The sequence below is a fragment of the Bos mutus genome, chromosome 4 (genome assembly GCF_027580195.1).
Source record: "Bos mutus isolate GX-2022 chromosome 4, NWIPB_WYAK_1.1, whole genome shotgun sequence".
NCBI classification, from domain to species: domain Eukaryota; kingdom Metazoa; phylum Chordata; class Mammalia; order Artiodactyla; family Bovidae; genus Bos; species Bos mutus.
This window is the reverse complement of record NC_091620.1, coordinates 4,337,892-4,352,901: the sequence shown is the minus strand read 5'-3', so window position 1 is coordinate 4,352,901 and position 15,010 is coordinate 4,337,892. Positions and strand designations below refer to the sequence as shown.

General features: G+C 63.8%; 1 protein-coding gene and 1 long non-coding RNA gene across 2 annotated transcripts; one reads left to right on the top strand and one right to left on the bottom strand.

Moving 5' to 3' along the window:
- The first annotated feature begins 3,496 nt into the window (after positions 1 to 3,496).
- On the top strand, positions 3,497 to 14,104 carry SHH (sonic hedgehog signaling molecule). The gene is made up of 3 exons (XM_014480215.2): positions 3,497 to 4,162; positions 9,300 to 9,561; positions 12,227 to 14,104. Exons 1-3 carry the CDS (start codon positions 3,854 to 3,856, stop codon positions 13,048 to 13,050), a joined length of 1,395 nt encoding a protein of 464 aa, XP_014335701.2. The 5' UTR covers positions 3,497 to 3,853; the 3' UTR covers positions 13,051 to 14,104.
- LOC138987582 (uncharacterized) lies at positions 3,888 to 6,059 on the bottom strand. The gene is made up of 4 exons (XR_011463925.1): positions 5,768 to 6,059; positions 4,967 to 5,059; positions 4,845 to 4,879; positions 3,888 to 4,027 (listed from the first exon to the last, which is right to left on the bottom strand). It is a non-coding gene; the product is annotated as an uncharacterized lncRNA (long non-coding RNA).
- Positions 14,105 to 15,010: the final 906 nt, after the last annotated feature.

Here is a 15,010-nt window from a genome sequence, read left to right as displayed (position 1 = left end):
GGGGGAAGGGGAGCTCACTGTCCCCTCCGCTCCTGCTTCAGAGGCCGACTGAGGCCTGGAAAACCCTGGGTCCGCCCCCCAGGCCCGTGCCCATCCCTGGGCAGGGCCCTCTCTTGGCTCTGAACGCTGAGAGACATGGCCATGCAGGCGCCAGCCCGTGCAGACAGCATTGCCCTGCTGGCCCTTCATGCCAGCGTGCCAGGGCTGGGGGCCTCCTCCTCAGTTCCTCCCAGCCCTGCCCGCCTCTCAGCCACAGCGTGATGGGGATACGGATGAAGGGCGGCCGGCAGCTGCCGTTGACCCGTGGAGGGGCGGGGGGGCTCCCGCTGGGGCCAGCAGGGCCCTGCCTGGACACCCCAGGAGGCCGGGGACCCTTGGCCCAGGGCCAAGGCCGTCGGGCAGGGAACATGGGGTGAGGCCTGCAGTGGAGAAGGGTGCATCCCTCCAGCATCCCAAGCGGGGCCTGGCTGGCAATCCCTAGGAGAACTGGAACAGCAGAGAGTCAATTTGCCAAAGCTGGAACAAAAATGTGAAAGCAATTGAAACTGGATGATTGGATAGCAAGAGACTGAGTACGAGTGTCATCGGGGAAAAGAAGTCAGAGTGGGGGACACATGGAGGAGGGAGGTAGATCCGCGGTCCAGGCAACCCTGCAGCGGTGTGGCCATGCCGCTCTGATGGGGAGGCCAGCGCTCCCGCGGCAGGGCCCAGCCAAACCGGAAAAGGGAAGGGGCGATCGTGTAAACTAAAGACGGGGCCGCGGACGAGGAGCACGCCGTCTAGCCCCGCTTGCGGGGCCTCCCGACCCGGGCGGCACGCGGCTCCCACACGGGCAGAGCGGAGCCTGTAGGCAGACTGACGGGGCCATCTAGCGGCGGGGGCCGGCGGGGCGGCGGGGGCCGGCCTGGAGGCGCCTCCTGGGAGCGGGGGCAGGAACCGGGCAGCCACCTGTCCTCAGCAAGGATGCTGGCGAGGGATGGGAGGATGGGAGCCTGCGGGGAGGGGGGCGGGGTGGAGGGAGGAAGGAGATGACCGCGGGAAAGGCCGGCAGGGCCCAGACGGGTCAGCAAGGGACCCTCGGGGTTACATGGGAGGCCGGGTCAGCGCGGGCAGAGGCTGGGGCTTGGAACCTCGGACCCGCAAGGGGAGGGGCCCGGACCGTCTGGAGGGGTAAAGGCAAAGAGAGGGAGCCATCTGGCGTCTGGAGGTGGAAGACAACCGTGTCTGGTGTCTGGGAGGTGGGAGGGGTGGGCTGAAAGGAAGGGGACGTGGGGGGAGGGCGAGACCTCAGCTTCTCCGGGCGCGCGGCAGATGCCCTCATTTCTAGGGCAAGAGATGCAAACTGCAGTTGATTTGTCTTGATTCCCCAACCCCTGCCCCAACGACAGGGAGCAGGTCCTTGGAATTCAGGCATCAGTGGTGGGTGGACGGCCTATTGCTTTTTCATTACTGAGGATCTGCCAGTCTCTGAGCAGGCGGCCCTGGCAGGCTCTCAGGGTGTCCTGGGCTGGCGGGCACGGAGGGCCTCAGCCCAACCCCCGCCCCCCTCCGCTGGGGCAGAAGAAGGGACCTCCCACCTCCTGGGAGTGACGGGCCAAGTGCCCGCTCCCCGAGGCCCCAGGTCTCCAAGCCCTCTGCAGCTGAGGAACTCAGGCTTTGGTTCCCCAAGTGCCAGCCTCGCTCTGGTGCCTGGCCGGTCTGGGGTCCTGGCGGGATTCTGGGGGAGCATTCCTGCTCGCATGGTGGCTACATGGGTCCTGGGTTTCCGGCTGCGAGGTCTGAGACCCAGTGCTGCAGGCCTTTTGCCTTTCTAAGAGAGGAAAAGGGGAGGGGAGGGAAGGGGCTGGAGGGAGGGAGACGCCACTCAGTGTCCGGGGGAGGGCGGTCAAGAGGCTGGAGTGTCCCCAGGGCCCAGGGGCTTGAGGACAAGCCCCCACCTCCAGCTGTGTCACGACCACACTGAGCTGCACGAGGCCACCGCCCCAAGCAGACCGACCTCCGGGGTCCAGGCCTGTGTGACCCTTCGCTTCTGTCCCACTGGGAGGCCTTGAGGAAGTTGGGTTGATGCCCCACGAATCATAGACCAGCATGGAGAGGGGAGGGGCTCCTGGACGGCAGAGCCTCGGTGATGCTGGGTGTCTGTGAGGGCCGCATTGCAGACTCTGACGACTCCCCCCTTCCATGCCACCCTCAGCAAAGTGTGTCTGCGTGGAGCTCGCCCGGACTGTGGCTGGGGCCCAGCGACAGCTCTTAACTGCAGAGTGAGTCCCAGGCCTCGCTCAGTCCTCTCCACGTGGAGAGCCCCGCCCCCTACCCCACTCCCAGCAGTTACTGTGTCTGAGCAATAGGGCAGGGCCCAGAAGGAGGGCATATTCTACAAAAGGGTGGGGGTGGACCTTTGCTTTTCTTTTTCTGGTTGAAATAAGACTTTGAGTTTGTTCCTTAAAGGCAGGACCTGAGAGCTCCAGCGTTGCCGGCCCTGAGCGCTGAGCTCGCTCCTGGACGCCCCTCTCTGACCAGGACGGTGTGCCCCCAGCGCCCTGCCCCACCCCAGGCTGCAGCCCCCAGGGCACGATGACTGGCTTGCCCAGCTCCAGGGAAAGCCAGCTCGGCGTGATGTGCAAGGAGCCTGAATTCCACATTCACCTCATCCCTGGCCTGCACTTTGCTCTGATCGATGCAATCGTGGGGGCGGTGTGTGCACAGCCTTGTCCACTCACCGCTGCCCGCCTCTGTCCCCAGCACAGTGGGCCTCCGCCCACCACACAGGCACCAGCACTGTCCTCTGCTCTGAGCTGGGGTGCAGCCCCCCAGACTCACTCGGGCCCAGCCGGCTGGCCCATCCCCTCGGCTCACTCTGCACCAGCCCCTGAGCTCATCTCTATTCTACTTTCAGGGCATTAAAAATAATGCATTAAGCGAAGCACAATAAAGAGCAGCAGGTTCGCGTTGTTTTAAGGTGTCAGAAGCTCCTCAAACAGCACCACATGGTGTGTGATGTGCGTCCTGACCAGTTGTAGCGACTGGAACCTTCAGGAGCAGAGGACGCCCCCCCACCCCTGTCTTTCAACTGCAGGGAGACCTGGCCTGCATGATAAAGTCCCTGGGAAAACATTTAAATAAGACCTGGGCAGCTCTGCCCAACAAACATTTGTGAGACTATTTGTTTGGTGATGGAAGCTTGAGGGTGGGGGACACTGAGTCTAGATTGTCCTTTAAAAACTTAAGTTGGTTTTAACTGAAGCATCTACCATTCTGGAGGAAGGGAAGGGGGAATGGGAGGTGTGTGCAGGGCAGGGGTAACTGAGGTTATCCTCATCCGCCTGTCTCCTCCCTCCCTCTCACCTTTGTTTCGGTGAAGATGTTTTCCTCTCTTAACTAGAAGCCTTCAGGTAAAAATAAAGCCACAGCAGCAACAGAGGGGGGAAAAAAAATGAGTCTTTTTTAGGGTTAAACATCAGAAGACAAGCTTGTGCGGCTTCGGCCAATCAGATCCGCCCTGCCAGCTATAATATAGTACTGAAGACAGCCTCTCGCACAAGCTCTCAGGCTTGCTACCATTTAAAATCAGACTCTTTTTGTCTTCTGCCGGCTGTCTTGAGCCCCAACTCCGATGCGTTCCGTTATCAGCGGCCAGCAGCCTGCCGTCCCAGCCCCCGTCTGGGTGCGGATCGGTGGCGAGTCCCCCGCAGCGGCGGCGGCGGGCAAGGTTATATAGGAAAAGAAAGAGCGAGGCAGGGCGCGCGGGCGCCCGCAGCCAGCCGGAGCGAGGGAGGCAGAGCGCGCACACTCGCACACCCGCACCCTCGCGCACTCGGACCTGCGCCGGCCGGCCGCCAGGTCCCCGGGCTCCATGGACGAGATGCTGCTGCTGGCGAGATGTCTGCTGGTGCTGCTTGTCTCCTCGCTGTTGATGTGCTCGGGGCTGGCGTGCGGACCCGGCAGGGGATTTGGCAAGAGGCGGAACCCCAAAAAGCTGACCCCTTTAGCCTACAAGCAGTTTATCCCCAACGTGGCGGAGAAGACCCTAGGGGCCAGTGGAAGATATGAGGGGAAGATCACCAGAAACTCAGAGCGATTTAAGGAACTCACCCCCAATTACAACCCCGACATCATATTTAAGGATGAAGAAAACACTGGAGCGGACCGGCTGATGACTCAGGTAGAAACCCAGCGCGGGGCGTGGAGTGTGTTGCTTTCAAGGGGTTATGTGTAACCATGCAGTTCGGTCTGTTTGCTCTTCAGGCAGGTAGAAAGGCGATTTTGCCCGCTCCTTCCCCACCCACCTGCGGGCCTCCGGGTGCCTTCCTCTTCCTGGAGGGGAATGGAGGTGAAGGGTCCAGATGGACAAGTTGTGGGTGGGGGTGGGGGGTAAGGACGCCAGGACATGCGGTCCACGGGAGCCCCTGACCGCATGCATCCTGCTGGGATGGCCTTTCCATCCTGCCTGGCTCTGGCTGGAAACTTGGGGAGACCTTCCTTTTGGGGTCATCTGTCCTTTCCAAGTTGGGAGGAGGCAAGGAGGCAGCGTCAAGGGGTGTCGGGGTCACCGGGCAGGTGTAGCCTCTGCGCTTACCCTCTTTCTCCTCGGTGCTTTGCTTTTCCCACCGCTACCCCCGCTCTGTCGCCCCCACCCCACCGAAGCCCCTCCACAGGCAGTGCTGACAAAGGGTCGGGGTTCCAGAAGCAGCCGGGCTGGCCCCTGCCCGGATCACAGAGCTTCCACCGCCACTCGGTCGCGGGCGGTTGTGCCCATCCGAGTGTGAACGTATCGATATTTCTTTAAGGATGCCCTCTGATTCTCCCGAGCCCGCGGTACTTGAGGGGAGGGACTTAGAACTTACTGGCATTGCATCACGCTAGTTTTCAACCTGCTTGCCTAGGAATTAGGAGAGACTCGGTATCAGCGGGAGGGGGCTGGAGAGACGAACCAAAGCGAAACACACATTCCTCTCGCCCTCCCTACCTCCGCTGAAGACTCCTGACTGCCCATCTCCCCGCCAGTGGGAGACTTTCCGCCAACTCCACGCACGTAGGACTGAAGCTAGAAATGGATTTCCTGAGGAATATAGGTCAACATCCTTTTTATTGCCCTATTAAAATATTCGAGTCCTACCTTTAGGGCCAGGAGCGCACCGCCGCTGACGGAGCGGCGCTGGCGGGGCGCTGGTGCGGGGGAGGCTGGGGGCGGGAGCGACCCGGGAGCCACCTCCGGGGCCGCGGCGCTCCCCGGCCCGCTGCCCGGCCTTGCGGCGGAGCCGAGCAGGGCGAGGGCCCGGCGGGGCAGCGGGCTTCCGCGGACGGGCAGAGGGCGGCGAGGGAGCGGGGGAGGAGAAGGTCCTTCTCCCCGGCTCGCTGGCATCTGCTCCCGACCACCTTAAATCTGGCCCGCGAGTGCGGACGCGCGCGCCGGTGCCGGGAGCGGCGAGAGCCGCAGTTAACTCTGCACAGGCCGCGGGGGGCCCGGCGCGTGCGGGGTTCCTACCCCCGGCTCACGCTCGACCCCCGCGGGACGGAAGGGGCCTTCCCAGGACCCCTCGGAGCCAGGCGAGAGGGGCGCGATCCTGGAGAAAGCGGCGGGGGCGGGGGCGCCGGTGGTCCCCGAGCCAGAGGGCTCGGCGTGCGCCGCGCTCCGCTCGGGGCCGGCGCGGGAGGGCGCGGGGTCCCCGGCCCGCACCCTGCCGGGGCCGCAGGCCTCGCAGCCCCGCCACCCGGGCCGAGCGCGCGGAGCCGCGCACCCGGGCGGACGCATCCCGGCTCCACTTACTCCCGGGTTATCGATCCCGCGGCTCGGGTTTCAGTGCGCGTGGGGCTGGACCGCGGCCTCCCGCCGGCCCCTCCACGCGCCCGAGCGCGGGCTCGGCCAAGGGCTCCCGGCGGCGCTCCGACGGCCAGGCTGGCAGGGGCGGCACCGGGCGACACCGGGCGGGAGGGGGCAGGCCGGTTCCCGGGCGGGGGCGCCTCCCGGGCCAGGGCGCCCGGCCGAGACCCCCGCCGGGCCCCTAGTCGCCCCCGCCGGGACCCACGGCCGCGCGGCCCGACGCCGGGCCGCTCCGGCCGCCGTGTGCGCTGGCAGCATTTGAACTTCTGACCTTCTGTCAACTTCCCTCAGACGAACGAAACGAAAACAAATACTTTTTTTCCTTGGGCAGTGGCTATTCCCGTTCCCAACACAAAAGGAGGGGGGAGGGGCAGCCGGCGAGGGGGCGGGGTGGGGCAGGGCGGGCCAGGATCGAAGCCGGGACCCCCCCCAACGCCCCCTGAAAATGGGGAGGCTGGCCGGGGGGCGGCCTGAGAGGTGCCCCCTTGCTCTCCGCCACCGCGTCCTTCCCGCGCCCCCGACCTAAGAGTTAAAGCGCGGAAGGCGGGAGACCTGGGCGGGGAGGGCAGGGCCGGCGAAGGGGGGGGAGCGGGCACCTGCGCCCCGCGGGCCCCCCACTTAAGATAACCGCCCAGACTGTTCTCAGGTGCGTGTCCCTCCTCCCCTGTCTCTGTGCGTCCCTGTCTCTCTAATGGGACTGCCGCCCAAGTCCCTCAACCATGGCGAGATCGTCCCCAGTGGAACTTTGAGAGCAGTTCAGGAACGCAGGCGCTCCTGTTAATATTAACTCGGGGCGGGGAAGGGGGAGCGCAGACCGACGCGCTCTCCCCGCAGGCCGGCCATGGGTGCCTGGGGGCTCCGAGGGGGCAGGGGGCCGCCGGGGGCCGGTCGGGGGCGGCGGTGGGGACCGCCAGATTTCCGGGGGGGGGGTGGGTGGCGGTCCCCGGGGAGCGGCGCTCCGCGATGGGTTCCACGGGAGGGGCCTGGTTTTCTGCAGTGGGGGCGGAGGCGTGGAGAGAGGCGCGTGCGGGACGGGGGGGGGGACCCTTGTGAAGTTGGGGCACCCCTCCCCCGCGCCGGGGAAGCCCGTCGGCGGCGACAGCCCCCGCTTGGCTGCCCGGGGCGCGGAGCGGCTGCGCAGACGGGGGAGGCGGCGGGAGCCCAGGCGTGGGGAACAGCTCGGCCTTCCGCCGACACAAAGCCGGGCCCGCCGGCCCCGCCGGGCTTCACGGTGGCTGCACAGAGGCGGGCTTGATTCGCGGCACACGACCCAGTGAATTGATCACCGGCTCAGCCTTCCCGGCTCTGCCTGCGACGACCCCGCCCGGCCGGGGCGCGGAGCGTCCTGCAGCCGCGGGGCCGAGGCCCCCCCGCCCCCGGCGCCCGGCCGAGCGGGGGGAGCGCGCGTGGGGCGCGGGGCGCCGACTCGGGCCTGCCTTGGCGCGGCCCGGGGGCTCCTCGCCCGGCTTCTCCATCGCCTGCGCGGGTGGCGCAGCTCAGAAGGCGGGGGGCCGGTACAGGTGCTCCTCAGCCCGCCCTCCCCCTCGCCAGCGGCCCCCGAGGAAGCCATCAAAAAGCTCCGCCTGCCCCCCGAAAGCAGGGAGCCGGGGTGCCATGGGGGCTCGGGAGGCGAGTGTCTGCGTGTGCGCGTCGTGGTGTGCGCCTGCGCAGCGCCTTCCACATCCCGGCTCGAAACTGCCCCTGGTTTACTGATTGATTTTCATGTAAAACGCATTCAGTCCTCGAGATGACCTCACTCAAACTCTGTCCTTCCGACTTTTTTTTTTTTTTTAAGAAAACTGTTGGCGGGCCCAGAAACCTGCAAGCGCTGACCTGTTACCAGAGCCGCCCCCTAGTCCTCTGCCCGCATCCCCCCAAACACACATTTGTTGTATGTTTAACCCTACAACCATAGACTGGTATTTATTGCTGCCAAATACACAAGACTATTCCTGTTGCGCAATCGGTCACGTCCCCTTAAAATGCGGCAGCAGCCCTTGCCAGAGCCCTCGGCACCCCCCACCCCCACTCCGTAGGACGGGCCCCACCCCCAGCCATAATCAGGGTCCCGGCGGGGGGCGTCGTGTCATCTCGGGATCCGGGGTCCCCGCTGGAGGTCAACCCCACCCTCTGCACAAGTCAGCTTGGAGTTGTCACCTACCTCCCCCTCGAGTCTGCCTCTTTGGGGGATGCCCCCGTCCTGACTTGGTCACCACTCCCGCATTTTGCAATCCCGCACCCACCACCCGCGGTGCAACAGTCCAGTGAGCTGCTGTCCACAGCAACGCACACGTGATCCAAGGCTCTCTCGCATCCTTATCTGAATGGGACCCAAGAATCCTGCAGGAACTCCCACAACTTTGCCTTGGCTCGAGTCCCGCCTATCCACTGCTTCTTTACCCCACAGGGAAGGCAGCTTCCTTGTGGGGAGGAGGGGGAACCCCAAGGACAGTTTCCAGAAGGAGGCTCCCCAAGACAAGGGCTCAGAGGGCCCCCCCACCTCCAGCCTCCAGTTCACCCTCCCCCCTCCCCATCCCCCATCCCCCCCTACCCCACCCCACTGCACCCCACCCCTCCCCTCCCCACCCCTCCCCACCCCTCCTCCAGCTCTTAAGTTTGCTCTTCAAACTTGCAGGACACCATTCTGAGCCGGCCAAGAAAACAAGAGGGGGGAAGGGAACAGGTTAAGGAAAACAAGAGTCACAATCAGACCGCAGAAAAGCTGGGGAAAAAAAGAGTTCCACGGGGAAAAGGAATGCGGCTGTCCAGATAAAGAATGTTTGCCATCCGGCCCTGGCCTTATAGAAAATTATAACTCACCTGGTTGCCTTTCACTCCCGGCTCCCCCGCCCCTCGAGTCGCTATCAGCGTCCCACCTGCCTCTCTACCCTTGGCTTAAGTCTTGCCCCAGATAGGCACAGGGCAGGCGGGAGGGCACAGAGATAAGGCAAGGCTTTTAATTCTTTGAGAAGCAGTGTATTTTTCTTTTTGCGGCAACGTTGCGCCCCGGCGTCTCTGCGGCCTCCAGACGAGGGGTTTGTCCAGGGAGAGGGGTGGAGCCTCGCACAGGTGCTGGGCGATGGGGCCAAGCAGGAGAGGGCAGGGCTGGAGGGCACCTTGGCCGAGGGTGCAGGCCTGCCACCATCATCCAGAAACGCACAGTTGACTTGTTGCAGAGAAATTTCATCTGCTTCTCAGGCCACGATCCAGCCTCTGCTGTTTCAGATGCAGAGAAAGTCCCCAGGTCGTCTCCGAGGGAACTGACTCATCCCCCAGATGCCAGGACCCCTCCTACCCAAGTGCCCGGTCCAGGCCTTGTCTCCTTCCTTCTCTGGACAGTCTGCATCTTGGGGGGCTGGGCTGAACAGCCCACAGGGACGGGGGTGGCATAGGGTGGGGAGGCATAGGGTGGCCCGTGGTAGGGGTGGCTGGCAGGCCTGGATGCTAACATCTCTGGGGTGTCCTCTTCTCCTCACAGAGGTGCAAGGACAAGCTGAACGCCTTAGCCATCTCCGTGATGAACCAGTGGCCGGGCGTGAAGCTGCGGGTGACCGAGGGCTGGGACGAGGACGGCCACCACTCGGAAGAGTCGCTGCACTACGAGGGCCGCGCAGTGGACATCACCACCTCGGACCGCGACCGCAGCAAGTACGGCATGCTGGCGCGCCTGGCCGTGGAGGCCGGCTTCGACTGGGTCTACTACGAGTCCAAGGCGCACATCCACTGCTCCGTGAAAGCAGGTGAGGGGCCGGGCCCGCCCCTGCCGGCAGCACGCCCCCCTCCCGCCCCCCTCCAGCTCTGCACCCCACAGGCTGACGCCAGGCCCGGAGGAAGATAGGTGGGGGACGGGCAGGGAGGGCCCTGGAGGCCGACTGCTGTTTGCGGGGGGGCCGGGGAGGGGGGACAGCCGTGCTCTCTGAGGCCCTTCGCCATGCCCCACCTTGGAGGCTGCAGAGGCCCACGTCCTCGGAGTCCAGATGCAGAGCGTATCTGGCTTCCCGAGCCTTCCTCCAGCCCGGTTTCCGGAGCTCCCAGTGCAGGTGGCAGGAGACTGGGAGATTGGGGGTGGCGGGGCGGGGTTGGGGGTACTTTCCGGGTGAAAGAGGGCAGCCCAGCCCAGACAGCCAGCTCTGGCCCGGAGCCTTTGTCTCCGGAGGGCTTAAGAAGGAACCACTCCCCACTCCGCCCCCGCCCCCCTGCGCGGGAGGAGCCGCCCCGGGTGGAAACCCCGGCCCCTCCCCGCCCCGCCGGAGCCTAGGCTAACCCGGCTCACCCGGCCCGGGGGACGAAGCCCGGCGGCCGGCCACAAAGCCAGTAGTTACGGCTTCCAACATCTGGAGGGCGCCAGCCCGGAGAGCCCGTCCTCCCCGGGAACCAGCCTAGCCGCCCTGCGCCGCTAGGCCGCTTCCCTGGGCCTGCAACGCCACTCGCTGTTGCGGGCGAGGAACAGCTCCGGGAGTCAGGCGCGCGCGCGAGCGCAGGCCCCGACTCGGCCGGGCGGTCCCGCCACCCCGCTGCAGAAGCTGCGCCTTCAGCAGAGCAGTCCACAGGGGATGTCGGAGGAGCTGCGTCTCCCTCACCCCTGGGTTTGCCTGTTTGTCTCCTAACCTGTGTTTTACTAGCACATGTTAGGAGGAAAAACACTTGCGAAGTGTCGTCACACTTTGGAGGAAAGGAAAATAATGGCTTCTTGGCACACAAGGTGTGGACGGTGGGCAGAAGGTCTGGGTTTATAGCCCGAAAAAGGGTCTCAGCCGCTGGAGGGCGCGGAGGCGCGCCCCCCACCCCCGCCCCTGCGCGGGGCTCCCAAACGGAGGCGCGCCCCTCACCCCCGGCCCTGCGCAGGGCTCCCAAACGGAGGCGCGGCGCGCGGCCCCCTCCCGGCCGCCCCGGTCCGCGGGGTCCCCCCCTGGCGGGGCTGGCGTGGGTGGGGGTGGTCCCAGGAGGTCTCCGCGCAAATGAGCAACGGTCGTCCGGCCCGGGACCCCGGCGGGGGCGCGGGGCCGGGCGTGCAGCAGAGCCGCTCATTGGCATTCCGCTCACGCGGGCCGGGCGCGGGGCGGTGCGTGTCAGGCAGGGTCGTGCGACTCGACGACTCGGGCTCGCCTGAGTCCCGGGCGCATTGCGGGCGGCTGCGGCGGGCCTCCAAAGGCCGGCCCCTGCACTTCATGCCCGAGAAAACGATGAGAAGATTAAATACCCTCAGTAATTCCAGCAGGAAGATTCTTTCTGGCGATCTCTATTTGCCAAAAGCCTGATCCCGGAGATTGGAATGCAAAGAAGACGGGGGGCCGTCCCACCCCTCCTCCCCGGCCCCCCGCGCGCCGCCCGACTCCTCGGGATTATTGTCCCGGGGACAGTGAGCCTCAGAGAGCGACGGAGGCCGGAGAAAGCCGGTAGTCAAGGGGCCTTGAGAACCCGGGGCTTCCCGAGCGCGGAGCAGGCCCCGCCATTTAAAATTCAAATACACATCTTGAGTGCTTGCAAGAGAGGCCTGGCTGTGCAAATAGTGCTTGTGAGGCCCGGGCCTCTGGAGGGCCCGCGTGTGAATCGCTGCGGGGCGGGGGGAGGGGCGTTGCACCTGAGCAAACAGGGAGGGGGGCGGCCGCGCGGAGAAAGTAGGGGGGCGGGGGGGAAGGGTCCCCTCTTCCAAGAGCGCCTCCTGTTTGGTGCAGAAATCACAATGACAATGGCGAGCCCTTTATTGGATTTTAATTAGAAAATCCACACAGCCCCGGGTTTTCACACCTCAGGAAAAGCTCTGGAATGTTTGTCCAGTTGCTACAACTACTACAGCTATTTTTCACCGCACTCCCCCCGACACACACACCAGCCGGCCGACCCCCAAGCCCCCCCACTCCAACCCCGCTGGGCGCTGGGGGTGGGCGGCCCAGGGTGCCAGCCGCGCGGCCTGGGTGCGGAGAGCACGAAGGCAGGGGCGTCGCGCCCCCGCCGAGGCGGGAGGGAAGGAGGGTGCGCCCCGGCGCGCGGGTAAGCTCGAGGAGGCTTCCTGAGGACTCCAAGTGGAGAGCAAATACCCTGTGAATTCGCGGCGAGGTTGGGTGTGTGCGAAGCCGGCGGTGGGGGTGAGGGAGGCGGAAGGGAAGGAGGGGAACCGGCCTCCCGCCGGAGACGCCAGCCGACCTTTGGCACCGCCGGTCCAGCCCTAAGAGAGTCGTTAAGGAATGCGTCTGCATCTGAAATCGGCCTCCGGGGCGGGGATGAGGGAGGGAGGTCTGCGCGCGCCCAGGCCGGACTGTCTCCCCCGCGCCCCGGAGCCACAGGTATCCCCAGCCTGGGCGCGCGGGACGCAAGCGTGCGCCCCCGCCCTTTCCACCGGCGCCTCCTTCTCGGGACTCACCGCCACCCCCCCCCCCCCCTTGTCTCGCCTCTCCCTCCCCGCAGAGAACTCGGTGGCGGCCAAGTCGGGCGGCTGCTTCCCGGGCTCGGCCACGGTGCACTTGGAGCAGGGCGGAACCAAGCTGGTGAAGGACCTGCGGCCCGGGGACCGCGTGCTGGCGGCCGACGACGAGGGCCGGCTGCTCTACAGCGACTTCCTCACCTTCCTGGACCGCGACCGCGGCGCCAAGAAGGTCTTCTACGCCATCGAGACGCGGGAGCCTCGCGAGCGCCTGCTGCTCACCGCCGCGCACCTGCTCTTCGTGGCGCCGCACAACGGCTCGGCCGCGGGGGCGCCCGAGGGGGCGGCGGCGGCGGCCGCGGCGGCGGCGGCGGGCGGGGGCGCGCCCGGGCGCCGGGCGCTCTTCGCCAGCCGCGTGCGGCCGGGCCAGCACGTGTACGTGGTGGCCGAGCGCGGCGGGGCCCGGCGGCTGCTGCCCGCCGCGGTGCACAGCGTGACGCTGCGCGAGGAGACGGCGGGCGCCTACGCGCCGCTGACGGCGCACGGGACCATCCTCATCAACCGGGTGCTGGCCTCGTGCTACGCGGTCATCGAGGAGCACAGCTGGGCGCACGGGGCCTTCGCGCCCTACCGCCTGGCGCACGCGCTCCTGGCCGCGCTGGCGCCCGGGCGCACGGACCGCGGCGGAGCCGGCGACGGCGGGGGCGGCGGCCGCGTCCCCCCGCCCGCGCCGGGGGCGCCGGGGTCGGCCGACGCGCCGGGCGCCGCGGGCATCCACTGGTACTCGGAGCTGCTCTACCAAATAGGCACCTGGCTGTTGGACAGCGAGGCTTTGCATCCGCTGGGCATGGCGGTCAAGTCCAGCTGAAGGCCACGGGGGCCGGGGAGGGCACCGGAGCGGGGCGGGCGGGCGGGGTGGGGGGGCCGGACGCCGCAAAGGACACACGGCAACAGCGCACGCAATGAGACTTTAATTATAATAAGAGTAAGAATAAGAATAAAGTAGGACAGTCCAAAGTAGACTATAAGGAATCAAAGACCCCGAGAAATTCTGTCGTCGTCTTTAGTTTATATATATATATATATTTTTGACTTTTTGATTCTTGTTTTAATTTTGGTTATTTTTTTTTTCACCTCTCCTGGCTATTTATTTGTTTGGTATGAATAGATGTTTTAAAATAATATGAACCGGACCTTCAAGAGCCTTAAATAGTTTGTTTCTTGGATAATTTATTATTATCATGTGAACTGTACTCACAGGGGAAAAGATTATTTTGTGAGGCCAAGCCACCCGCTCAGAGTCTATTTTTCTACATGCCCCTCGACCTGACTTTCAGAAAGCAGAATTCTGTCCTCTCCACTCCTCCTTTGCAACGCTCCTGCTTTTCGGCAAGTGTAAACTAAAACAAGCTTCATGGGGGTCCACAAATTATATTTTTATACACAGAATTGTAAATTAGATTTTTGAGAGATCAATACTTAACTGAATTACATTTCATTTTTGAAATAGTGTAAAATATGAAAATATATTATTTTAATTTAACTACCTTCCAATGTCACAGCCATCGCCTGTATTGTCTTCTGGGTTTAATATTTGCTTTGTCATCACCATTTTGGCCACATTCTTGGAAGTCAAGACTGTTACACACTCACTCACTCACTCACTCACACATAACTTTTTTTTTTCTTGGACAAACTGGAAGAACTCTTATTTTTAACGTCAAAGAATTTATTAGAAAATAATATTTTTTAAAAGCGCACATAGTGATGAGCCCACAAGGATGGAGCCTGTAGTTTGTACAGAGAAAAACAAAGGATGTTTTTGCATTAATAAGTTGAGAAATAACTGCTGTAAATTTACTAAAATGTATTTTTGAATATTTTGTAATAGTTTTATAGAAATAAAATGTGCCGCGCACAGACTGGTTAGTGTATAATCACTAAGAATTCCTGTTGCTTCGCTTTTTTGGCTTCTTTGTTTGGGAAACCTAGTGCTAACAGGAGTTCCCAGTATTGTATTTAGATGTTTTGCTCAAACTGTGAGTTCAGATCAGCTTGCTTAGGGAACCAAAGCAGGTAACCAAACTGACTTGTTGTTTTGGTCACTGGAGAAACCTCAGCTCTGTATTTATTGTGTGAAAGTTGCTCTACTCCAAGGATGGCGGTGCCGAGCTGGGTACCCGCCAACCCTTGCCTCCTCATAGGTTAACCCGTCCGGAGGGGCTCGGTCACCCAGAACTTCCTCCCCAGGCTCCGTGTCGTCGTGGCTGACTCTGCTCCCCCAGCTTGGTGGCCCCAGGTGGGGGTGCACCGCCCCGGCCTTGCAGGGAGACAGTCCTTCACTGCTTTCTGAAGTCCTGGGGTGCCCTTTTCAGAAGGGTCCCCAAGGAGAGGGCCACGCACTGCCCACATGCTCCCCGCCTGCTCGGTGTGGCCGTTGGCCTTCGCGCCTTGCCCACAGACGCCTAGAGCCTGGGGGTGCTGGGGTCCTCGGGCCACGCCGGGTCTCCAAGCTGTCTTGAGTGGCGCCAGGCAAGGACCTTTGTCCCCAGGTCACACCCCTCCTTCCATGAGCTGCTGGTGCCCCACACCTGCTGCTTGGCCGCCTCAGCGGGTCGCTCTGGGGGCTTCCGTCCAGTGAAGACCATGCTCACACTGGGCACTTCGAGCCCCGGTGTGAGCCCGTGCTTTGGGCAGGTGGGCCGTGTAGGCCCCAGGGCTTCTCAGCGGATGAAGCCTGTCTGGAGGCCGGCCTGGGGCGAGGGCACAGGACTGAAGCCGATGGCCTGGGCCCCCCTCCTTCCCACCGGGGCAGGGTCTGGGGAAGC

Coding starts and splice junctions, on each gene's coding strand:
- SHH (XM_014480215.2), top strand. CDS start 3,854: ATGGACGAGATGCTGCTGCTGGCGAGATGTCTGCTGGTGCTGCTTGTC. Junction 4,163..9,299: donor CGGACCGGCTGATGACTCAG/GTAGAAACCCAG, acceptor TTCTCCTCACAG/AGGTGCAAGGACAAGCTGAA. Junction 9,562..12,226: donor CCACTGCTCCGTGAAAGCAG/GTGAGGGGCCGG, acceptor CCCTCCCCGCAG/AGAACTCGGTGGCGGCCAAG.